Source organism: Equus quagga, chromosome 12 (assembly GCF_021613505.1).
Source record: "Equus quagga isolate Etosha38 chromosome 12, UCLA_HA_Equagga_1.0, whole genome shotgun sequence".
In the NCBI taxonomy this organism is placed as follows: Eukaryota; Metazoa; Chordata; class Mammalia; order Perissodactyla; family Equidae; genus Equus; species Equus quagga.
The window spans coordinates 61751486-61777476 of NC_060278.1; the positions used below are offsets into that span (position 1 = coordinate 61751486).

Here is a 25991-nt window from a genome sequence, read left to right on the forward strand (position 1 = left end):
TGATTTTTGTGTGTTGACTTTGTATTCTGTGAACTTGCTAAACTCATTAGTTCTAAGAGTTTTTAAAATATTTCAATGGAAATGTAAAAATTTCTCGTAAGTAACATTGTTTCCTCTCTTAAGAAAGTTAAAGCTACTGGTTTAGCTATTCTTAACTTTTTAGAGATAGATATGAAACATTTCAATGCTCTGATGAAAGTATTCTCTTCTTAGAAAAATGCATTTATGAATTCATACCAAATTTTGCACACAGTTCTAGGGGATTCGTAGATACTTAAAATGTCCATTATTGAATCCCAGCTAAACTTTGCTCCAGCAAGGTCTCAACCTTGGCACATTGGAGGTTTGGGTCTTGCTATGGTCTGAATGTGTCCCCCTCAAAATTCATATTGAAATCCTAACCCCCAAGGTGATGGTATCAGGAGATGGAGGCTTTAGGAGGTGATTAGGCCTTGAGGGCAGAGTTTTCATGAATGGGATTAGTGCCCTTATAAAACAAGCCTGAGAGTTCCTTTACCACTTTCTGCCACATGAGAACACAGAGAAAAGACGGCCACCCATACACCAGGAAGGAGGTTCTCACCAGGGGCAGAATCTGCCAGCACCTTGATCTTAAACTTCCCAGGCTCCAAAACTGTAAGAAATAAATTTCTGTTGTTTATAAGTCACCCAGGCTATAGTATTCTATTATAGCAGCCCAAACAGACTAACACAGGTGTGTAGATATGCGCCAAAGCCGGTTCCACCTCCATGATCATGGTACTATCAAGACAGTTGCAACTCCAGATAGGGCAATAACTTCTTCATAGAAAGATCTTAGGGGGTTAGAGTTGTGTGGGGATAAGAGCCAAGGCAGTTCATGGTGACTCCTTCCCTCTCTCTGGCCGTTGGAAGCCAGGTTATTGTCTTGTCTCTGCCCCATCTATTGTAAGTAGCCCACAAAAATCAGAACTAGGATGACATACATCTGAGCCTGCTGGGACAGTCCTGGTTTACATCTGCTGTTCTGGTGTAATTTTTCATGGTGCTTCCTTTCACTCTCAAAAGTGTCCCAGTTTGGACAATAAATCACATGGTCACCTTACTCAGAATGAGCAGGCTTTGATCAATTTCTAGCTTTATTTCTTGTCAACCATGTGATTCCATTCCCAAATCCCGTCCTTTCAGAATTCCCATTTTGCCCTCTAACTCTCCTCCTCCTTGTACTCAGTCCAGACTTTGATCTGCCTGATTAGGAGCCAAGACTCTTGAGGTGCTAGCACCACCAGTCGTATACAACGCAACTCCTCCACAGAATCTTCTTCGTAAAATACCCTCTGGTCCAAATTTCCTTCCACCAGTGGACCTAGCAGGGTATAGCGAGCACAGCCTTTGGAATTCTCTAAGAGCTCATAGCCCAGTTCTATCTGCCCTTGGTGCAGCCGGTACAGGCCTTGTTTGTCAGAACCTGTCAACACCTCTATCCGGATGACTTTTTGTGGCCTCTCCAAAATCACTGTCAGGTAGTTGCCTCTTACAGGATCAAACGTAGAATAGCACTCATCGTTAAGAGTGTAAGCGTATTGTGGAATAATATTAGATAGTGTCATCATGTCACTGAGGACACTGGCAACGGGGTTGTCTGGTTCACCAAAGATCTCTTCTTTCTCCACAGGAAAGCATGTGTCCGCCAACACAGAATAATTGTCCCTGTAGGAGAAGACTGAGGAACTGAAACGAATTGGAGTGTTTTGGGCCAAGAGAAGACGGAATTCAGAGAGAAGCAAGTGAACAGGAGTGTCCTTATGGAAGAGGAGAAAGAAAGAGGTCAGGCGGGAGAGGTCGCTGTTGTGGAAAACTTTCCCAGAGAAGCTCAGGCTGGAGAACTCCAGGATCACCCAAGGTAGTTCTTTCCAGGCTGATAATGCCCAATAGATGGTAGAAATAAATTTGGGGGTGCAGTGAACGTTATCTTCCAGCATCAGAAAGTATTCAGAGAGGTTGAAAGCAAAGTTCATGAGGAGGGCATAATCGACTTTCTGCCTGGAGTCACGTGCGTCACAGGGCAAGGAGTGATTAGCGCTGTTCAGATCTCTTGGGAAGGGAGAGCCACTGAGACAACCGTGGATCATGAGCAGGTTTTGGTCCTCGATGTGTGGTTTGAAGAGGCTTGAAATATTGGCAGCTGTTTGGCTGAGCCATTCAGGGTCAGGATCTGACAGGTGGACCAGCACCACAACACAATCCAACTCAGGTCCTGAGGAAGCTTGAAACAGGGACTGCAGGGTGTCCAAGAGGTAGCTCCCGCGAGGATTCCGCGCTGAGGAAATGCCCACTGTCAGCAGTTCTGGGGGCGGGAGAGAGAAGAGAACCTTTAGCACTTTAAGAGGGTGAAAGTTGCTGGGTCTCTCCTCCCAGGTCTTCCCCTTAATGCCAATACCTGTGACAAATTCACATTTCTATTCCCTGGGAGAGTGTGGTCTGGATAAGAGGTTAAACTCTGACCAGAAGTTGTGAAGTGGTTTTATTTGATCTCTACTTTGAAAGGCTGTTTGAGGAATCTTTATGAAGGAAAAGGCTCTCTGTGATGGAGAAGCCTGCCCTGTACCAAAGGTAAACTTGCTGGCTTGGCAAATTAGCCTGGCCTTGACCTCAGGGTTATCTCAGCTCCCATGGATCAACCAGACCTGGATCTGAGGATCTCCAGGGCCCTGTGTAAACCCTGGGGCTCTGGCAGTCTGGTGCACAGCAAGTCAGCATCCATCTGCCCTCTTCTCTCTCTACCCAGGCTGTTTCCCATGGCTCCCTCTGGGTCCCCTCCCTCCTGTCTTCCCCTCCCTGCCATGAGTGTGCTTCACTATGGGATGGCTTATTATGGACTTCTCATCCTGTTGGTCATTCAAAGGGTGGCAGGTGGGAAGAGAAGGCACTCAGAATTATCCCTGCACCAAATTCCATAGCGTGGCCCTCCCTCAGAGCACCCTCCTTTCCTCACCAGATGGCAGCTCATTTGCCTTTTATCTACCTTCCTTTTTCCTGTCAGAAACTGATATGACCTTGTCCCAATCTGACCACTCCCTCCCATGTACTCACTCTTTTCCTGGGGAGGGGCTCCAGCCAGGAATTTGTAGTTGGCATGATGGAGTAAAGGGGAGTTTTGCTGCATCTCCTTGAAGGTCTTTAGATGGTTCTTGCTTTCAGAGCTGATTCGCTCCTGGTCTAACTGCCACAGTATTTTCTTCTTTTCCTCCTCCTGAGGATAGGATAAGCATCAGCCTTGAGGTTCATCCCTGCATCCCTGGAGACAATTGGGGAGCAGATCCCCTTCTAGGACAAGCTAGGCAAGCCCCAGGATGCAGTCACCAGGTTGCCAAGTGTCAGGGCTCAGTTAACCATTATCCCCACCTCACCAGGAGGACACACAGGGTTTTCCAGAAGGGCTGAACTCTGGCATCAGGGAAGTGGTGCTCCCCAGTTCTGTGTGGAATGGCTGTAGGAAGGTCCTAGGTGTAGAGTAAGAACTTGCCTGCCCCCACCATGCCCCACATCTAATTTCTCCTACTATTATCAGGCTGGCGAAAGTCATCTAACTCAGCTTAGACCGTGCTAGGTTCTGTGACAGATGCTGAAGACCAATGCTGGTCTTGTCCTTGAGGAAGTTACACATAGTGCCTCAGTTCTAAAGTCCTTTCTGTTGCTCGATTCTGACCAAACACATTTCTGGACCACTTCCCCACAACCGCTTTATGCTTTGCTCCAGCTGGTCTGAGGCATTTAGGAAAAATGCAGACTTTAAACCTGAGCATGACTTGTGTTGGGTGTGGCCTTCTCCAGTTGCAGACGTTGAACATGGGCGATGTTATTTTAGGGCTCTGAGTTTCAGTCCCTTCATGTGAGATGTGGGAAGATAACATCTCTCATGCTAGGCCCTGGTGAGGGAAGCGGCCAGAACCCAGGCAGGCATCATCACGCGCTGGTCCTGCCAGTCCGCACGGTCTTCTAGAAGTGTCTGTGCATTGCTCTCTCCACACTCAAAATGCCCTCTCTTCCTCTCTGCCTTTATTCAAATATTATTTATACTTCAAGGCTGGTTCAACATTTATCTTTTCTCTGGTACTCTCTTGGTTCTTCAAGTGTTCTCATCTGAGAACTTCTATGGTGATATTAGAGTGTTCACATAACCGGAAGAATTTACCTCCTAGTGAAGGATTAGCAAGCGGTCCATCCTCAATCTCTGGTACTTACCAATGATAAATGGTATTCAATACGCTCTTCATTATTCTTCTGGAGGAAGAAGCTGAGGAAGATTAAGGACACAGCAACTATGATATATTTCCACAGGCAGTGATGCATGGTGCTGGGGCCTGGAGCAGCTCTGCAAAGAAATGTGAGCGGAATATGGGTCCTGAGTGCATCTTGTTCAGAGATGCATAGGGATGTTCTCCTCTTGCTTGGGAGCCTCCCACTTCCTTTCCCCCATCATTCCTCCTGGGCACCACTGCCAAATTATTTCCTTAGCCTTTTCCCTTTGAATTTGACCCCTCCCCCCCTACTTGTAGCCATCTAAGGAGAGACAAATGTCAAGGAGTTTGATTCTGTTCGACCTCTACATTCTTCACCTCCTGTCTGGGTTTCCAGGTGAAATTGGAGTCACTTCTTTCGTTCATCCACTCTTGAAGTAGAGACCCAATCAGAGATGATGTGTTGCCAAGAAGAGGAAATCAAAGGTTAGGTATTAATCATACCCTTCCCTAAGCTTCCCACTCAAGCTAGAGTCTCCACTTGGGTGTTCTTGATTAACAAATTGGGTCTCATCTATTAACTCCCCACTTACTTTTGTGTCTGATCCTTCCCAGGATTATGCTAGGCAGACTGTGAGGTTTTGAATCAAGTCAGAGGGACCAAGGGAAACTCTTGTTACTATATCCTCCCCATCCTGGACTGGTAAGAAGGATGGAGACCTAAAAGTGACCAGAAATTTCTAATCACGTGAAAGTTTTTACCATGTTTGGAGTGCTATATCCATTGGAGGCTTTCTGTCTAACAGAAAATGTGGCTTGAGGGTTTACCATAGAGCAAAGATTTCTCTGAAATCAAGGAGAAAAAACTCTAATGTTGCAGGGTGGGGGCCCAGAGGGATTTCTCTGAGGTAGCTGAAACTAGTCACCTCTCCCAGGAGACCCTGCTTGACAACCATTGTTCACCCTGAATGGGGGCCTGCTCACCACTCCAGCCTCACATCAAACACCTGTTTCTAGATAAAGTGGGAGGCAAGTTTTAAAACCAGGTTTCCTGTCTTTTATCTCAAACCAGGAAGTTTAGAAATTAACTGTCAGTTTGAATCAAATTGACAAGGGTGGATATTGAATGGGTATCTAATAGGCCTTTCCCCTGTTAGAGGGCCCCCATAGATGGTTCCAGGGGGAGGAGCTGCCTGCCAGTCTGTCCCCCTCCCTGCCCAGGCTGCTGTCTAGTGGGTCTGTTAATCACCACAAATTGGTCCTCAAGTCTCCCATTCTTTCTTGGGCCCAGAATTGCCCAGTGAGCCTCCGAAGTTTCTTTTCTTCCCTTTATCTATTCTTTTCATTACTAGTTTTGTCAATTCAACTTTTTAGATATGAAAAATAGAACCTGTATTTAGGATCATATTTTACTTATAACAGGTTTTTTCTGTCAGTTTTATTGAGATATAATTGACATACAGAACTGTGTGACTTTAAGATGTAGAGCATGTCAACTTAAACAGCAAATTTTCCTGTTATTTTATCTCAAAATGAGTTCATTTGGGAATAGCCAAAGGAAGTACAATTCAGAATGTGCATGCCATAGCAAACCACAGGCAAATCCAGAAAAAAAGGGGGGAGCTGCTTTTATAGAGAAAACCAGGGAGAGGGAGGGGCTGTTCTAAAGGAAAGCCCATCTCGGGGAAGTGGCAGTTTAGGGGGGCAATGGCTTCTCATTGGCTGGCCTGCAGCGTTTCTCATTGGCTGGGCTGTCGGCCATGGGGAGAGAAATCTTCCTTCAGTAGTCAAAGTGGTTTCACTTCCTGTCCAAGATGCAGGCTCCCTCTCTTCCTGTTTGGTGTAACTGAGGATGCGTGATAGGGTGTGAGTGCTGCCCCTACAGGCCTTCCCAACTCCAGGTTCGTTAAGGTCTCTTTTCTTAATTTCCACAAGTCATTAGACTTTACCTACATATATTCCAAAATGATTACCACCATACATTTAGTTAACATCCATCAACTCATATAGATTAAAAAAAAAGGGAAAAAGAAAAAAAAGTTTTTTTTCTCATGATGAGAACTTTTAGGATTACTTTCGCAGCAACTTTCAAGTATACCGCACAGCAGAGTTAACTATGGCCCCCACGCTGTACATTACATCCTCCGTACCCATTTATCTTGTAACTGGAAGTTTGTACATTTGACCTTGTTCATCCAATTCCCCTAGTCTCTACCTGCCCGCCCTCCCTCCCTACACCACCCCCACCCCCGCCACCTCTGGTAAACACAAATCTGTTCTCTTTTTCTGTGGGTTTGTTTTTTCAGATTTCACATGTAAGTGAGATCATGCAGAGTTTATCTTTCTCTGTCTAACGTGTCTCACTTAGCATGAGGCCCTCAAGGGTTATCCGTGTGGTTGCAAATGGCAGGATTTCTTCTTTTTATGGCTGAATAGTATTCCACTGTGTATATTACACACACTGCATTTTCCTTAACCATAATAATATTGTTTTGACAAGAATGTGTGTTTAACTACTACGGTCTTCTACTAGGGCACAGCTTCTTTCAACTAAAGCCCTTCTCCTCCCCTCTCTCCCCGCTTTGAATCTTCTTTTTGGAATTTTTCTCCCCTCTCCTCCCCTTTCTCCTCTAGGAACCAAAAAGCAAGCAAACAAAAAAACTACTAAAAGCTTTATATTGAGGTTAAGATGGTTAGAGAAGATCTAGAACCATTTTTTTGCATTAAAAAGTTATGTGTAATTTTGATGTTCAATTTATCATTTTTTTCTTTTATGGTCAGTGATTTTTTTCTCCTGGTTAAAAATATGATGTACTACAAGATTGCAAAGATATTCTCTTATGTTTCCTTCTAGAAGCTTTATAGTGTTTTCCCACAGATTTATTGAAGTATGATTGACAAATGAAAATGAGATATATTTAAGGTGTACAACTTGATATTTTGATATACATTTGCATTGTGAAATAATCCCCACAATCAAGTTAAATAACACATCTATCACCTCACAGTTACCATTTTCTTTTTTTTTTAAAGATTTTATTTTTCCTTTTTCTCCCCAAAGCTCTCCAGTAAATAGTTGTGTATCTTTAATTGTGGGTCCTTCTAGTTGTGGCATGTGGGATGCCTCCTCAGCGTGGCCTGATGAGTGGTACCAGGTCCACGCCCAGGATCCGAACTGGCGAAACCCTGGGCCGCTGAAGCAGAGCGTGTGAACTTAACCACTTGGCCACAGGGCTGGCCCCACCATTTTCTTTCTTTCTTTTTTGTTGTGAAGTCCCTTAAGATCTACCCTCTTAGCAAATTGCACATATCCAATACAGTATTGTTAACTCTGGTCACATTACTGTACATTAGATCCCAAGAGCTTATTAATCTTGCATAACTGAAACTTTGTGCCCTTTGACTAAGGTCTCCCCATTTCTGCCTTCCCCCAGTTCCTGGCAGCTACCATTCTACTCTCTGCTTCTATGAGTTTGATTATTTTAGATTCCACATATAAATGAGATCACTCAGTATTTGTCTTTCTCTGTCTGGCTTATTTCACTTAGCCTACTGTCCCCAAGTTCATCCATGTTGTTGCAAATGGTAGAATTTTCTCCTTTTTAAAAGCTGAATAATATACCATTGTGTATATAAATATGTACCCCCCTCACACACACACATTTTCTTTATCCATTCATCTGGCAACAGACATTTAGGTTGTTTCTGTGTCTTGGCTATTGTGAATAATGCTGCGATGAACATGGGGGTACAGATACCTTTTCGAGATACTGATTTCATCTTTTGGATAAATACCCAGCAGTGGGATTGCTGAATCATAGTTAGTTCTATTTTTAACTTTTTGAGGAACCTTCACACTGTTCTCCATAGTGGCTGTACAAATTTACATTCCCACCCACAGTGTACAAGCGTTCACTTTTCTCCACATCCTCAAACTTACCTTTTTTTTTTTTGTAATAGTCATTGTAACAGATGTGAGGTGGTATCTCGTTGTGGGTTTTTTTTCTTTTTTGAGGAAGATTAGCCCTGAGCTAACATCTGCTGCCAATCCTCCTCTGTTTGCTGAGGAAGACTGGCCCTGAGCTAACACCTGTGCCCATCTTCCTTTGCCTTATGTGTGGGACGCCTGCCACAGCATGGCTGACAAGCAGTGCTTAGGTCCGCTCCTGGGATCTGAACCAGCAAACCCCAGGGCGCCAAAGCGGAACATGCGAATTTAACTGCTGTGCCACCAGGCCAGCCCCATCATTGTGGTTTTGATTTGCATTTCCCTGATGATTAGTGATGTTGAGCACATTTTCATATACCTTCCGGTTGTTGGTATGTCTTCTTTTGAGAAATGCCTGTAAAGGTCCTCTTCCCATTTTTTAACTGGGTTGTTTTCTTTGCTATTGAGTTGTATGAATTCCTTTTATATTTTGGATATTAACCCCTTATCAGATATATGGTTTACAAATATTTTCTCCCATCCCATAGGGTGCTTTTTCATTTTGTTGATTGTTTCCTTTGCTGTGCAGAATACAGTGTTAGTTTTTATTTTTATAAATTGAGTTCATAATAGTTTACATCATTTTGCGATTTCAGTTGTATATTATTTCTTGACTGTCACAACATAAGTGCTCCCCTTCACTCCCTGTGCCCACTCCCCCAGCCCCCTTCCCCTGGTAACCACTGAACTGTTTTCTTTGTCCACGTGTTTGTTTATATTCCGCATATGAGTGAAATCATCTGGTGTTTGTCTTTCTCAGACTGGCTTATTTCGTTTAGCATAATTCCCTCCAGGACCTATAGTGTTAGTTTTTAACTTTAGGTCTATGATTCATCTCAAATTAGTATTTGTGTATGGGATGAGGTAGGGGTTGAGGTTCGTTTTTTTGCACTTATATTCAGTTGTTCCAGCCCCATTTGTGGAAGAGACTTCCCCTTACCCTCTGAGTTACCTTGGCATCTTGTCAGAATCAATTACCTGGATAAGCAAGAGGCTATTTTTACTCTATATAGTTCCGCTGATCTATTTGACTACTTTTCTTTTTTAAGATTTTATTTTTCCTTTCTCTCCCCAAAGACCCCCGGTACGTAGTTGTGTCTTTTTAGTTGTGGGTCCTTCTAGCTGTGGCATGTGGGATGCCGCCTCAGCATGGCCTGATGAGCGGTGACATGTCTGCGCTCAGGATCCCAAACTGGCGAAACCCTGGGCCACCAAAGCGGCGCGCGCGAACTCAACCACTCGGTCACGGGGCCGACCCCTCCTAGGTATTCTTTTTGCAGTTATGTAGGATGGATTTTTAGGTAGCATTTGCAATAGGATTCCAATCATATTATTTTCCTCATGTGGATGGCCATGCTTGCTTGCACAATTTATTAAAATGAAAGTTCTTTCCCCACTCATTTGCAGTGTCATCTCTGCTATAAATCAGGTTTCTGTATACCCCTACTTCTTGGAGATGGTTTCTACTGCTGTGCTTAAATCATGCCATTTTGATTAGAATAATTTATTCTATTTTTTTAGCTTTTAAATTAGCTTTATTGACATAGAATTTACAACCCATTTTAAGTGTAGTTCACTGAATTTTGACAAGCGTATACACTTATAGAACCACCATCAAGATATAGGACAGTTCTATCACCCTAAAAAGTTCCTTCGTGGTCCTATACGGTCAATGACCACCCTCCTCACCCTCCCGTCCCACCTCTGGTCCCAGGAAACCACTGATATGCTTTCTGCTAGTACGGTTTGCCGTTTCTAGAGTTTAACATAAGCTGAATCACCCAGTGTATCTTCTCTCGTGTCTGGTCTCTCTCTCAGCGCAATGCTCTGAGACTCATCTGCGTTGTTGCGTATCAGCACCTTGTTCTCTTTTTATGACCGAGTTGTGTTCCATTGTGTGGACGGACCCCAAGTTATTCATCGATTCATGACTTTTGATGAACATTAGAGTTGTTTCAGCTTTTGGCTATAAACAATAAAGCTTCTATGAAAATTCACGTGCAAGTCTTTGTGTGGACATATGCTTTCATTCCTCTTGGGTAAATATCTAAGAGCGGAATGCCTGTTTTGTGTGCTAGGTGTCGATTTAACTTTATAAGACATTGCCCAATTGTTTACCAAAGTGGCTGTCCCCTTTTTGCCCTCCACTAGCAATGTATGAGAATTCAGTTCATCCATATCCTTGGCAACGTTTGGTATTGCCAATCCTTTCAATTTTAACCATTCTGGTGGGTATATGCTGGTATCCCATTGTGGTTTTTTCTTTTGTAAATTAAGGTATAATTTGTATATAGTAAAATCACCTTTTCTAGTGTAGAGTTCTGAGAGTTTTGACGTATGTGTACAGTCATGTAATCTCCACCATCATCAAGATATAGATAGTACCATCACCTCCCCAAATTCCTCATGCCCCTTTGTAGTCAATCCCTCCCCTCACTTCCAGCCTCTGGCAACTCTTCCCCTGTTTTCCTCTCCATCATTTTGCCTTTTCCAGGATGTCGTGTCAATGGGATCACACAGTATGCAGCCTTCTGAGTCTGGCTCTTCTCAGCATGCTGCATTTGAGATTCATCTGTGTTTGTGTATATTAGGAGCTCATTCCTTTTCACTGCTGAGTAGTATTCTACTGCATGGATGGACCACAGGTTTTTTATTCATTCATGATTTAATGGATATTTGGGTTGTTTCCAGGTTTTGGCAATTACAAATGAAACCACTAAAAATGTTCCCTCTCAGGTTTTTGGGTAACATAAATTTTCCTATCTCTCAGATAAATACCCAGGAGTGCACTTGCTGAGTTATATGACTAAGTGTATGTCTGCTTTAGAAGAAACTGCTAAACCTTTTCGTAAATTGGTATATCATTTTGAATATCCACCAGCAATGCATGAGAGTTCTGGTTACTCATCATCAATACTTGCAATGTCAGTTTTTTAAAAAAATTTTAGCCCTTTTAATAGGTTTTATGGTGGTATCTCATTGTGTTTTTAATTTGAATTTTCCTTATGGTTAATGATGTTCATCATTATCCCCTAAAACAAGCCTTTAAGACTATACACTTTATTCTCAGGACTGCTTTAGTTGCATCCCATAAAGTTAGATGTTGTGTTCATTGTTATCCAGTTCAAAATAATTTCTATTTCCTTTGAGATTTATTTTTTGACCGATGAGTTATTTAGAAAATTGCTTAATTTCTAAATGTTTGGAGATTTTCTAGATACATAATTGTTACTGGTTTCTACTTTTATTCCTTTCTCGTCGGTGAGTATACCAGGGTAACCCTCTGATGACCTACACAGTTGTTAGACAATATTTGGCAAATCTTCTCGCCTCTCTTTGCTTTTGTCTTCCCCCATCACCCCAATCCTGACTTTTTGGCTTCACCTTCTAGTCCCCAAGCAGATAACTCCTTGAACCTGCAGCAAATCTGGCTTCTCTGGCTTGTCTGTCAGTCCTCCCTTTGGCACTATTTTGTCACCCCCCGGCTTCCTCCATTTCTGGCTGGGCTTGCCACCATCTGGCCTATACACGCCCTGGCCTGGGGCCTGGCCTTGACTGGCCCTCTTGGCCCAGGCACCCTATGACAGGAAATAACCAATTTTTCTCATAAATCCACAGTGCTCAAGGGATTACAGTGGGATTAAGGGAGCCCTGGTGGGTAAATTTCGTTTCACCCAGTCAGAATCTGGGTGAAGATGCTCAGAGCAGAAAGAGCAGTGGCCCTCAGAGGCCAACCGACAGTGGGGAGAGTGGAGTGTGTTTCCCCGCATTCACAGACTTAGCCAGGCCTGCTCTCTCTCATTACTTGCACTGATGTTTTTGGGACAATTCCATGGGTCTGTAGCCCAACCTCTCACCAACATGATGCAGCTCCGACAGACTTCAAGACCTATGCCTCTGCTGAAAAGGTGGAATCTTCCTTGATCCTCTTAACAGGCATTTGAAAGGATAGATCATCCCAGACCATCAGTCCCCAGTGAGCAGCCTAGGGAGAACACGGTAGCATTCCTGGCTGTCCTTCACAGCACCCTGCCCAAAGCTGCCTGACCGCTCCACTCTTTCTCGCCTCTGTCGTAAAAGGAATGATGCTGGTTTTTCAAAATGGAATTTCAGGAAAAGCTTTCAGGGACAATGCTAGAGGGGTGGGCTGGTTACAGAGCCGGAGAGCCCTGCAGGGCTGGCAGATCTTGTCGGGTGTTGAACACGGCTGGCCACCTGGCCTCACTTGCTTGGCCCAGCCCAGGCACGCTTCTGGGTAGAACAGGGAACTGATGCATACGGGATGGGGGTATCAAGGCAGCAGCCAGGGCCATGGCTGGCTCCGCCTGGGCAGACAAGACAGCACCTGACTGGCAGCTGAGGAGCCTCCGGAATGCTCAGGGGTCGGCTCCGCTTGTAGCTCCTCTATCGGCGCTGGAGCCCCAGCTGATCTTACTTCTGAAGGGCGAGCTCACCAGCCCTGCCTCCTTCTCCTTTGTGCCCTTCTGACGCAAGCAAGGACTAGAAATGGAACGAAGGTGCAACAATAGAAGTCCTCTGTTCCTCAAGGGTCAGTTTGTGTCTCTGAAGAATGGCTGGGTGATGCCCAGTTCCCTAGGCCCCTGCTCTACTCAGGAATGGGTCTCTTTGGGAACTTTCTAGACTGATGAGCTCTAATGTTCTTCAGAGGGAAAGGGAAGACTATCCAGAGGATGCTCTTCATCATGTTTCACCCACAGACCTCTTTGGATCTTCTCAGAAAAATGGATAAAATGCACCCAGCCATTCACTCACCCCCAGCACCTACTTACACAAACACCCACAACACCCCACCCACATGTATATACACTGATTCACCCCCGCACCCCTGCATGTATATCCACTCCCACATGGCCATACACACAAACCTTCCACACACCTACAGATGCATCCACTCACACACAGTTCACGCTTCTCACTTACACACTTACCCACTCATTCTCCACCTGCCTGTGTGTTCCATAAATGCCCACACGCGCCCACACAAATACCCACTTCTAAAAACCACACATACACATATCACGCACACTTTTGTATTTAACTTCAGGTTAACTCCAGGCTAAGAACTCACCACTGTAGGGTGTCTTTTCACAAAAGTCCCCTCTTCACAGGATTCTGCAGCTGACAGCCCAGAATTTAGGATCCTGTGGAATCTCTTGGAAGAAACCATTCACACTATGGAGGGTGTGAGTTGGGGCTTCTCCTCTGTGCTGTCCTCGCTCTCTACCTAGCACTTCCCGTGATATGAGGATGTGACATTCCAGTTTGTTACTGGTGTGTAAACATTGTGAGGCCAGGGACTGTAGCATCAGTCTTTGAATCGCCATGCTTGGCACAGTGCTTGGTACATAGAGGGGACCTGATTAATTTTGAGGGAATAGTTAACTCACTTTATGACTGAATAAAAATAATTCACTTATTCAACAGATATGTGTTGAGTTTTTCCTGGTTGCCAGGCACTGTGCTAGTCTTGTAGGAGATGAAAAGAAGGCCTCGCCCAGTGGGTTCTGGAGATCTAGCCGAATGTGGGACGCAGGTGGGCAGAAAATGACAATACCAGTAGGGTATTTCTTTACTCAGTTCTTATGACACAAAAGGCACTTAGTAGATTTCTTGATTGAAAGAAGTGCTAGAAGAGAGTTCAGCATAAAATAGTATGAAAATAGCAGAGAGGTGTTATTAACTCTGCCTCTGAGTAATTAGGGAAGGCTTCACAGAGGAGATATCGTTTGAGCTAGAATCTGAGATCTGATTAGGAATTTGCCAGGTGAGTCTGAGGAAAAGGGCATAGTAGACCATCTGAATTTTGGGTGGGGTGGGAGGCAGTAGGATGTGAATCCAAAAAGTCCAATCCAGATTGTGAAGACTCTAATGAGTAATGCAGGGTTGATGTTTACCCAGTTACTAACCAGTTAGTAAACACCTGCCATTGGGTCGGCCCCAATGTCCCAGCCATGTCTGCCCCTTCCCTGAGACTCCCAGACCTCCCATGAGTTAAGAACTGGCCCTGCAGGGGGCTTCTAGAACCCACCCTAGTTCTGAGTCCAGTGCCTGTTTTGATTGAAGGGTGCTTGTCCCATCTAAGTTTTCAAATTTTCAAGTAAGTACCACCTCTGAATTAATGTGAAGAAAAATGGAGCCAAGAGAGCTAATATTTACTTAGCAACTTATATGCCAGACGTAGTGGTGATAGTGATGGGAAGTCATTTGCTAATGTGTTCATAACTGAGACCTCATAAATGCCATTGAATTTATTTATTAGTATCCCTGTATTAAAGATGAGGAAATGAGGCCGAGAGAAATAAAGACAAGGAACTTTATCAAGGGTCTGCTATGGCTAGATGCTGCCCTTTCCTGCCTTTGGCCATGGGTCTTGGGGTTTGCATTTCCAGTTTCTAACTCTTGGGGGACTTAGCTCAGCTGCCTAAGGATATCCCAACTTAATTCTGACCTCCAAGACCAACTGCATTCTCTGATCTTCACCATGCAAATAGCTTTTAGAATGGACAGAAGGTCAGTAGAAGACAGCCAAATGGACAGGTTCATATAAGGTGGGTGGGGACAATACAGTGAGAAGAAAATGAAAATATGTGGTTGCTGAAAACATGGCTGGATGCCTTGGCATTTCCTGCTCAAGCTCCTTCTACGTTGGGTCTTAGAAAAGATCAGAAAGGCTTGGGAGAAGCTCTAAGGGGCAAATTGGCAGTACTCATTAATCCTTGCATTGATTTTGTCCTCGTCCCAGATATTTTAAGTGAGTATTGGACTCTCTACAGTGAGTGTCAGCCCTCCCCTCAGGGAAATCGGGCCAGGTAGCTGGATAGATACATGCAGATCTTAGCCTACGTTCCAGCAAGACAAGGATGTGGTGCTGACGGTGCAGCCACTGGGACCAGAGACCCCAGGCCCAGTAGCGGCATGGGCAGGATTAGCCTGTCCTATTGGAACAACCTCCTGCCCTGGGAGAGGAACTACACTATCTCTGAAATACAACGCCTAGTGGGAACCCGTGACTAGTACCCAAGCCAGCTGACTGTGGCTCAATTACCTACTAACCCTGTTTTTAAGCAAGTAACTGTCCCATCATCATTAGTAACCTTCACTCTCCAATACCAGCTATGTTATGCACAGGCAGGTTTTTAGAGAACTCTAAAGGTTTCTGTCATCAGCCATAGCCGTTCTAGGTACCACCTTCTTTCTGAGAGCTGTATGCTTGCCCCCTATCTAGATCTGAGCCTAAAGTTTGGCTGACTTTGCTCAATTCATGCTGGTGGTAAATCTGAAGTGGGGAAGGTCCTCCAACACAAGCACGCGGCGAGAGCAGGATGGCTGCCTCAGTGGAAATGAGCCTCACCTTCTTTTGAAATATCTAGGACCTATTTCTTCCTTTTTGTTTAAAATAGATTTTCTGGAGTGATCCAGTTTTGCATCAGAAATGTACCCCCTCCAAGAGCTGAACATCCAAAGCCCAGTGCCTCCATGTGCATTTGGTTGTAAAGACTGCATTGTGCACAAGGGGAGGGGTAAGAACAAAATCCACCATCACAAGCCCTGGTTTTGGCTTTGCAAACTGGGGGCCATCTATCTTAGGAAGCGGTGCCTTTTCCTCATTTGTACAAAAGTGTGGTGTGGACTAGTGTGAGTCCACTCGGAATCCAAGGCCAAGATGGGATTAGACGTCCAAGGGATTTATTGGGGGAGGGAGCAGGACAGCCTTCAAGACTGCAGGGCAGGTTTGACGTCTGGGAAGGCAGAAGGGGATGGAAGGAGGATTGGGTAGAAAGCATCTTATCCGTACATCAGTGCAGTCTCAAGAAAGCTTCAGACAGGCCGATGGGGGAATGCTCAAGCCAAAGTTTCCCATTGGAAGAATCCTGATCTTGTTGGAATGGGCCTGCCATAGTAACCCTGATGTGCTCAGTCACTGGAGAAGTGCAGACTGTGGGAGTGTGCCTTTGGGGGCAAGGCAGTGGCGGACCCTGAGGGGCAGCAGCTAGGTCTTCCAGTGAATCATGCTCCCTGTAGCGGGAAATCTGAGTGGCAAACTTTCATGGCTGCCCAATCCACCCCTTGTACCACTTGGATATACTTCTCCATACAGTCTGGGGAGCAGCTCCTCCCTCGTTCCCACTGGTCTCTCTTCCCAGGGGAAACCTTGAAGAGAGAACTATAGCTCTCATTGCCTTAATTGGCATTAGGTCCACAACCTATACTCATCTTCACTCTCGTCTACCACCTGTTCTACTTTCCCTCACCCTCAGCTATTGTCTTGGCACGTCTTGGTGGCTTCCCTGGTGGTGTGACCCAAAGCTACATTTGGGGTCTGAGTACTGGTCAGTCATAATCCTTCTTGTACTGGGGTTGCTGCACATGTCCATTCACAGTTTCAGTGGGGAAAGGGAGGTGCCCAAGTGGGTCACACGGGTTTCATAATTATTCTTCTTTGTTCTCATTGTGTAAAAGTAACCCTAACTCCTCCTGCTGATCAGGGACAGTTACTCTTCACACAGTAGTGACTCCTTGTCTTCTGCTCCCTGAACACAAGGAGCCCAAAGTGCCCTGGTGGCAGCTGTGACTTATAGTTTAACAGGACCCTTGTTGTGTCCCCTGGCAAGGGTGGAACCTCTTCGGGGATCAGCACTTCCAACTCTGCGAGTCCAGAGTTTCAGAGGTGGGAAGCACAAAATTCCCCAGTGGGTCATGGGGAATGATTACTGGGAGTGATGGTAAGTGGGGGCCCATGCCAGCTTCTACCCTTAGGTTCCCAGACCCATGTATTCTTACTTTTGAGGACCATTTAGAGGTCTCTGATTTAATGCATATAATGCATACTGAAGGATGGCGTCAAACCCTTTCCGGGTGTTTTCCACGAGCTGGCATTTCACCTGTACCTTTAGAAAGGCATTCCAGTGCTTCCAGAGGGTGTGTTATGGGATATGACCTTCTGTACCTCTTTGCTGTGAAGTGGCTTCCCTGGTTGTGATTCCATGCCTGGTGATCAGGCATTTCATAAGCTCCTAGATAGCGGCCCTGGCTGAGACTCTGTGGGCAGGAAAGGACAACCCCTACCCAAAATAGATATTTATTCTGGTGAGGATGAGCCTGTGGCCCTTCCAAGATGGAAGTGGTCCAATGTAGTAAACTTTCTACCAAGTATCTGGCTGGTCTTCTCAAGGAATGGGGCCATACTGGGGACTTAGATGGTCTCTGTTGTTAACAGGTTGGATATTCAGAGGCAGCAGGGGCTGAAAGCAGCAAGTTGGAATCTATGCTCTTTAGCTCATATGTAACCTCCATATCAGCCACCCACTGTGCCACTTCCAGGTTGCCTAATGTCAACTGGCTGAGTCATTTGTCTGCTTGGTTGTTCAGAGCCTCTTCCATGGGGATGCTCTCTGGTGGGTATCGGCATGGATACAAAAATCTTCACAGTTTGTGCTCACATCCATGTGTCCTTCCACGTTCCTCTATCCCAGTCCTTCTATCTCTAGTCTTCTAGTCCTTTCCCTTCCAGGCCCCTGATAAGACAGCCAAACCTTTGGTCACTGTCCAGGAATTGTGAGTGACCAAATACACTGCTTAGAGCTTCACCCATTGGGAAGATTTTCCTTCTCTACTGTCTTTCAAGGTCACCCCTGAATGTGGCTATAGTGCAGCCACCCTGCATTTTCAGCTTACACCCACATATTGAGCACACCTATATGTGAACCAAGCTCGGGGCTTCTCTTTTCCTTCAGCTAGTCATGTGGAACCCTCCATGTGGCCATAGGTATGAGCTTGGGATGGGCATGGTATAACTGCTGTGTGACATGGGAGTCTGGACTACCTATTAATGCAGCTTACTCAGGGCTTCTGGCTCTGCTTGATCCCAGATATCCCATTTTTGTCTTTTGATGGACTGCTGCTAGGCCCATCTGACTTATACTAGGCCTTACGACTTGGTGGGTCCAACTGAATTTAGCTCCTAACGGGAAGTTTTAGACCCATGGTCACTAGGTGTTCTATGCTCAAGCATTTGGTAACTACCAGGGCTTGATTAGATGCCAGGGGCCACTCTCAAAGGTATATAATTCTGTTGCAGATGGCATGACTTCTCCAGAATCCCAGGGACCTGCTTTGTGGTTCTCCTGCTGGGGCTTGTCATAAACTCTACACTGCATCTTTTCCCGTCAGTATAACCTCTGATGCCATAGGGCGTGCGGGGTTGCATGGCTCAAGTGGCAAGGCTTCCTGCCTTGTAACCTGGACCTGCTGCAAAGTACTTACTTGTTCCAAGACCCACTGAAGGCTGGTAGCTTCCAGTGTCAGTAAATGAGCTAGGACAGTATTCCTAGATGCCGAAACTGCTGCCTCAAAGAGGCCTACCAGGCACTGTGCTTCCTTCTTTGTGGTAGAGGATGCAAATGCAGTAATTTGTCCTCACTTTGGAGGGAATATTCTGGCACTCCCTTGACCACTGGACTCCAAAATTCTTCACTCAAGTGGCAACTTCCTGAATCCTACTCTCTTACCAGGACCTCCAGCATCCAGCCACTTCCTGCTTGTCCTGCCTGATCAGCATGTCCTGGGTCAGTGTGGTGTTCTGTGTGATGTCCAGGCACTCTAAATCTCCTTGGACTATCTTATGACAGAGGGCAGGAGAGTCAATACAGTTCTGGGGCAAAAATGTGAATGAATATTGACCATCTCATATGAATGTGAACTGTTTCTGATCTTCGTTTCTAATCAGAATGGAAAAGAATGCATTTGCCAAATCAATGGCTGCGTAGCATGTACCCAAAGGTGCATTAATCTGCTCTATAAATGACAGCGTACCTGGCATAGCAGCTGTGATCAGGACCACTAACTGGATGAGCTTGTGGTAGTCTATGGTCATGTTTCAGGATCCATCCAGTTTCCGCAGGGACAGACTAGTGAATTAAACAGAGATGTGGTAGGGACCCCTCCACTTCATACTTTAGGTCTCTGATGGTAACACTAATCTCTGCCATCCTCCCCCACCTGGGATACAAGAGTTTTTGATTTACTATCTTGGCCAGGGGTAGGGTAGTTTCAAGGTTTCCACTCACAGCTCAGTCCTTTGCACTGTGATGGCTCTCATCCCATTGGCCACAGATCGAATGTGGGGTTACTCCAGTCACCAAATATATCGATTCCAATTATACACTTAGGGAGTGGGAGAATGACCAGTGGATGGCTCTGTGGACACATTAGTCCCACACTAAGCATATCTTTGGCAAGGACTCCATTTATAACCTGGCCCCCTTAGGTTCCCACTCTAACAGGAGGCTATGATTTTGCTTTGAATCTCTGGATAGCAGTATCAACTGAGATCTTGTGTCCCATAGTTGTGAAAATATCTGGGGATTTCCCTTCCCGCAGTTGTTCAATTACCCAAGCAAATGGCTGCAGGTCCCTTTGGGGGAAAAACTAAAGAATCGTTCCAGGATATGTGTTGCAGGGTCATTCCCTCTAGGGACTTGGCCACCTCTTCTGTCAACTCAGTCGATCTGAAATTGGCTCAGGCCCAGGAACTAAGAGAGGATTGTGACTTGTTATTGGGATGGCTGTCCTCAACCTCCTGTTCCTCCATTTCTGCCTTTTCTTGGTTGTAGATGTTAAGCAGCAGTCTTATTATTTCCCCATAGTGAGGACATGTTTTGCTGACCTATTTTAACCTCTATTTCCACAACTTCCTCAGCGTTGTAAACCAGTCCAAAATCCTCAACTTACTGTCCATTTTCTCAGAATACTCTTGGTACTCCTTGTATTAGTTCATACCTGCCAAGAGACTGACATGAAAATGGGATTAGACATCCAAGAGATTTCTTTTTTTTTTTAAATTGTAGACCTTTTTTTTGGTGAGGAAGATTGTCCCTGAGGTAACATCTGTGCCAATCTTCCTCTATTTTGTATGTGGGACACCACCACAGCATGGCTTGATGAACAGTGTGTAGGTCTGTACCCAGGATCTGAACCCACAAACCCCGAACCACAAACCCTAGGTTAAGTTACACAAATTTTATCACTACACCACCGGGCCAGCCCCCTGCCAAGAGATTTCTTAGTGGAGGGAGAAGGAGAAGGCAGGGAGAGGTTCAGGTGGTGGTGAAAGTTTGACAACTGTGGAAGGTGACAGAGAAGGAAGGATTGGCTAGGAAGAGTCTAGGACTGCAGCGTGGTTCCAAGAAAGGTTCAAGCAGGCTAATGGGGAGTCCTTGAGCTAATGTGCCCTTTTGGATGAGTCCCCATCTTGCCAAAATGGGCCTTGCTGGCACCCCTGCTGTGGCCAGTCATTGGCTGGGAGCCTTCTGTGGGAAGCGTGGCCTTGGCACCAACACAGAGGGCAGCAGTGGGGCTACCAGTCAGTCATGCTGCCTGTAGCAGGCAATTTGAACAGTACATTTTCGTGGCTACCATATACATTTGCCTCAGTCCCCTGCATCTGACACTCCCAAAGCTTCTACCTCCCATCCTTGTTTGTTTCCCTCACATCACTCTCCTTGTTTCCATCCCATCATCCTGTTCCCAAATTCTCCGGCTCTTTCTAACCATTTTGATTACAACTCATCTGGACACAGTGCCTGGCTGTGATTTCAGTTCTTACCAAGTGTTTCTCTCACAGTGCTCCTTCCCTTTTCCCTTCTCCCTGCCGTCAGGGACTGTACTCTCCAGCTAGTGAAGACGAGACACTGCACGTTAGTTGAGTTCAGGGCTCAGAGCTCACATTTTTCTTAGAACAAAGATCTCATAGCCCAACTGAACTAAAAAAAGTTAGTAAAATACCCAAAGTTTTTCTTTTCAGAAACATTCAAATTACCATATAGTCCCAGAGATACGACTAGGCCTTCAAGACAGGAGCTACCAAAAATCAGAGCAAATTATTTTGAATAATTTTGCTGCTATTTAAAAAAGAATACCCTGCAAGTTGGGTGATCACGTAGAAGAGGACTCAGCCTCACCATAAAAGGTACTCACTGGATGTTTATCAAATGAATGGCTACCTGGTAATGGAAAAATTAGATCACAGAGAAAACAGTCGAGTTCCTCTCCTGACCAATCTACTTTTTTCTGTCACATGGAAAGTTCAGCCTTTAATGAATCCATTTCTCAGCTGGCGGAAAGATCCTCTCTCTTCTCTCCTGCACTGCTAGAGTCTTATGATATGAGTGTCGGTTGCTGTTTATAGCTGTTTATAGCAAGTATTCTTGCCCCAAGGAAAGAATTTTGGATGGTAGATCTTTTTGGATATAAAATCAGGGAAGAGGGCCTGGCCTCATGGTGTAGCAGTTAAGTTCACTCACTCCACTTTGGGGGCCCAGGGTGCACCACTTTGGATCCTGGGTGCGGATCTACATACTGTTTATCAAGCCATGCTGTGGTGGCATCCCATGTACAAAATAGAGGAATATTGGCACAGATGTTAGCTCAGGGCCAATCTTGCTCACCCCAAACCCAAAAAACCAGGAAAGGATTTAACAAGCCCACCTCTTCTACTAGTGGGCGTCTGGGACCAGGAGGATGCTCCCTTTACTCTGCCTTTCAACATGCTGTCTCTTCTTTATTAAGAATCCTGAAAGGCCCCAACAATGAGATATCCCTGACCAACTTCAGGACTTTATTTATTTATTCTTTTACCTCTGTAGACTCTGACCCCAAACTTGACCCCTCCCAGAACTCCCAAAGGCTTCTCCAAATATTACTTAAACTTCACTTAGTCCAGAGGTTGATGTGCCTGACTACTATTCCAGAGGGTGAAGTGGCTGTCACAAGCAATCTCACACATTTTACCTTCTTCCCAGACTCGTTTGATAATACCTGCTTGTTCAGGCTGCCGTTTACCAGTAGCCCCAGCAGAATGTAGTCATCACAGTCATTGATCCTGTTAGTACAATCAAAGCCCAGTTCGACGTGTCCCTCTTTCAGCCAATTCTTGTCTTTTAGGTCAGAGCCAGTCAGCACTTGAACTCGGAACACTTCGGCAGGTATGTCCAAAACCACAGTTAGATGACTGCCAGCCTCAGCCGACTTGGCATAAAAGAAATTCCTATCCAAGCTATAGGCATTTATGAGAACAGAGTCATGAGGAACATTCAGGTTAGTGTAGATGGAGGCAGCAGGGTTGCTGGGAGAGCCAATGTCATTTTCCTTAAACTCTTTATCTTCGAGGCTATTGAATTTACCCTCAAAGGAGGAGTAATTATCTATGTGCTGGAAGAGGGAAGGGAAGAAGTGGATCCGCGGTTCTTGCATGAGAAGGTCGTGAAAATGGGAGAGGAGGCAGTCACCGGGCATTTCTTGGTGGAAGAGGAGAAGGAAATGAACAAAGCGGGGGAGGTCTCTAGCATGGAAGAGTTTTCCAATGAAGCCCAGCTGAGAGAATTCCAGAGTCACCCAGTGTTTGTTTTCCCAGGCGGACACTGTAGTAGCTATCTGGGTGACAAATCCAGGGGCACATTTCACGTCATCTTCGATCATCAGGAAATAGTCAGAGTGGTTGGTAGCGAAGTTCATGAGGAAGGCATAATCCATGTTCTGCTTGGAGGGGAAGGCTACAGAGGCGGGGATGTCATTAAAGTTTTTCTTAAGGTCCTTCAAAGAGAGATAGCTTTTAAGAGGAGTATTGATCACTACTAGCTGTCTGGCCTGGATATATGGCTTAAAGAGGGTTGAGATGTTGGAGATCATTTGACTGAGCCACTTGGGGTCCGGATCTGCCAGGTGTACCAGGACGATGAAGTGTTTCCGCTCAGATGAGGAGGAAGCAAAGAAGAGAGACTGCAGGGTGGCCAAGAGGTAGCTCCCTTGGGGATGCTGCACTGAGGCAATCCCTATGGTCAGCAGTTCTAGGATTGGGGAGAAAAGAGGAGCCTTTATCAACTTAGGGAAGTGAGGGAAATAGTTGCCATGGGTGAGGTTATAATACTTTTTTAGGTCTTTCCATATGCTAACTTCATGTGTTCCTATGGTTATTTTACATTTTCTCTCCCACAGGCCTGAGTATGGGCCATTTTAGGGGTTAATATGCGGCCGCAAGTTGTGAGTTTTAAAAAAATCATTACCTTTGAAAAACTGTTGTGAGGGAAATAGATAAAGATGATAAACTAAAAACATTTGCATCTATGTCTCCTCCCACCCCAAATTCCACTGAAAAACCACACAGGTTGCCATGACAGAACCATAACATTTGAAGAATTCCTGGAAGTCATAGTCCTAAAGACACACAAAGAAAACAACACACAGATACATCCTTATACCAAAAGCCTGGGAGCAATTCTAAGTTTGAGCCATCAAATACAAAGGAATGGGTCCTGGGATGGTCACTTGGATAATTATTTATAGAACTATTTCAAGAACTACTGGACCAGCGACCACCAAGGGGCTGGTGGTAGCAACATCCATCCCCAAGTTAAAGTCATAGGATTTCCGTCAAAATAAAGTGGAAGGTCTGCAGCAGGAGCCCATGGTATGAGTCCTTAGTCTGGAGGGAACCTCAGAACTGAAGCCAAGAACTCCAGGCAACAGAGGGAAGAGGAGCTAACACAGCTGACTATGGTGTTTGCCTCTAGGATAAAGCTCTGCATATGGTTCCCTGAAGCAGACGTTCAGAAATGCAGAGGCTGCCAGAGTGTGTCTAAGCAGATGAACGGTGACATGCTCCAGATGGCTTAGGGCTTTACTAGAAGAGACGGGGGATACTTCACCCAGAAGTTCAGCTACCCATATCGCTTACTTCCTCCATGTGTCACTGCTCCCCTACAATCTAATGAGGCAGGCTTCCATAAGCGCAGCCCACTTTTACTGAGAGGCAAACAGGGATGGTTGTTGAGGAGAAGTACACTGTTCATTCTAGATCCTTGAAGATAAATCTGAAACAAGCATCACTAAACACTTGAATGTAAATATGAACCAAGAATCACCAACGTAATGGAAGAAAGACAACAACTCAACCAGAAAAAGAACTCCAAATATAGCGGTTAACAGAGGAAACAGTGATTGAAGAATATTTCAAACATATTAAATCAATCCTCAGAGAATTAGAGAGGAAATCATATTCTTTGGCAAAAGAACAGGCTTGTATGAATCAGGAAGAGGTTGTAGAAAATAGGGATACGGGGACTTGATCGAGTTCTGGTTAGACTTTTTGGCAATGATATTTCCTGGGTTGCGATATGTTCTTCCATCTGAAGGCACATGATGCAGGTTGCTTCTGTTTTGAGGATGTCAGCAGCCTTTGATGCCCAGTGCCCAGGTCCATCAATACTCTAGGGGTTGCAGTATGGTCATATTCTAAGTCAAACATTCCTTCCTCATTTATTATCTGGAATGCTTCTATAAAGAGAAAATTCCCTCATCTACTTTTTGGTTACCCAGTGGTATAGTTCATACAGGAAAGTATTTCCTATATGAAATATATAGGAAAGATAAATATATCTCACATAGGAAAGATAAACATTTGATTCTTTCCCTTTATTTACCAGCTTTCAAAATAATGGATTGGTTCCCTAGCATTCTCCAATGGTGATAAACTTTATAAGGTTTTTTTTTGGTATCCGTATGAACTCATGGATTTTATGTGTTTCAAACCATTGAAATTTTATGCTTATCGATGCTCAAACTGCCCTATCTTTGGCAAGTAGCCTTTTGAAGTTAGATCCTGAGCCCTTTTGATACAACCTCAGTTCCTTTCAAAAGCTTCCTTGCTATCTGGTATGACACTTCCTGCCTTGCACCTGGAATCAGCCACTTTTTCAAGGCACCCTGGTCCTTTTTAGTGGAAAATGGTGTTTATATAATGGGTGCTCATTGCTAGTGGGTCCTTTCTAGGCCCTAGTGGACAGAGCTAAAACATTTTTTTCCAGCTCTCTTCTTTATGTTTCCACAATACACAGAAAACATGGAGATTAAACCCTGGCGGCAGCTTTCATCACCCGTCCTCACATTCATTGGAGCTTTCTTCACTCAGACCCTCGCTGCTCTCCCCTTCACTCCCACCGCTCCTGTTTTCTTCACTATCTTCATCATCGTCCTCAAGATTCTGAGCTTTCTCCATCAGCAACATTTCTTCAATAAGTGAGAAAAACTCCTTGGCCTCAGGATTTTCTGGTTCATAGATTAGAATCATCTGACATAAATTTTTTTGTCAAATGGTAGTCTTGGCTCAGTTCTGCTCCCAGGAATTTTGCCATTAACTCTAATGGTGCATGAATATCCTAATTAGGGTTACTGTCTTCGTCATTATCTTCATCATTGGTATCATCTTCACCATCATCTGTTGATTCAACTTATCATCAATATCTTGAAAGCCATATTCGTTATTTGTCTCCTGCTCTGCATTGACGGCATCTTTGCCAACTCCGTTCTGACAATGTTCCACTTGATTCAGTTGTCACTTTTTCCTTTGGATCAAAGACTAGCAATCTGCCATTCCGTCTATGTTTTGGTGCCTTCATAGCATCTGCCTTATCTAGATAATTCCTACGGATTTCTGGAATACAAAATTCAAGGCCAAAACTTCTCGCATGCCACCTCGGCAGCCATGGGGCCCCAGAACCAGAACCTGGAGGGGGCAGAGAAGTTTATGGGTTCAGGTGCCAGGCCTAGAGGGGTCCCAGGTGAGGGCTGGGTCAGGCTGCACACAGGGATGGGGAGAGGATGACTTGCAGTCACCACGGCACCTCTTATCTGCTTCTAAAACATTTTGTTTTAATAAAACACATCATGAGTTCATACTGATATTTTAAAATGCATTCAATTAAAAATGC

General features: G+C 44.9%; 1 protein-coding gene across 1 annotated transcript; it reads right to left on the minus strand.

The window, feature by feature from the left end:
• Positions 1-1184: 1184 nt before the first annotated feature.
• Positions 1185-23950, minus strand: LOC124248176 (alpha-1,6-mannosyl-glycoprotein 4-beta-N-acetylglucosaminyltransferase-like). The gene is made up of 4 exons (XM_046678021.1): positions 23947-23950; positions 22045-23072; positions 3073-3232; positions 1185-2326 (listed from the first exon to the last, which is right to left on the minus strand). Exons 1-4 carry the CDS (start codon positions 23948-23950, stop codon positions 1185-1187), a joined length of 2334 nt encoding a protein of 777 aa, XP_046533977.1.
• Positions 23951-25991: the final 2041 nt, after the last annotated feature.

Excerpts from the sequence above, each read along its gene's own strand:
- LOC124248176 (XM_046678021.1), bottom strand. Across the intron at positions 3,233-22,044 it reads ACGGCAGCCTGAACAAGCAG|GAGGAGGAAAAGAAGAAAAT; the intron begins GTATTATCAAAC and ends TCCTATCCTCAG. Across the intron at positions 2,327-3,072 it reads AGCCCCTCCCCAGGAAAAGA|AACTGCTGACAGTGGGCATT; the intron begins GTGAGTACATGG and ends TCCCGCCCCCAG.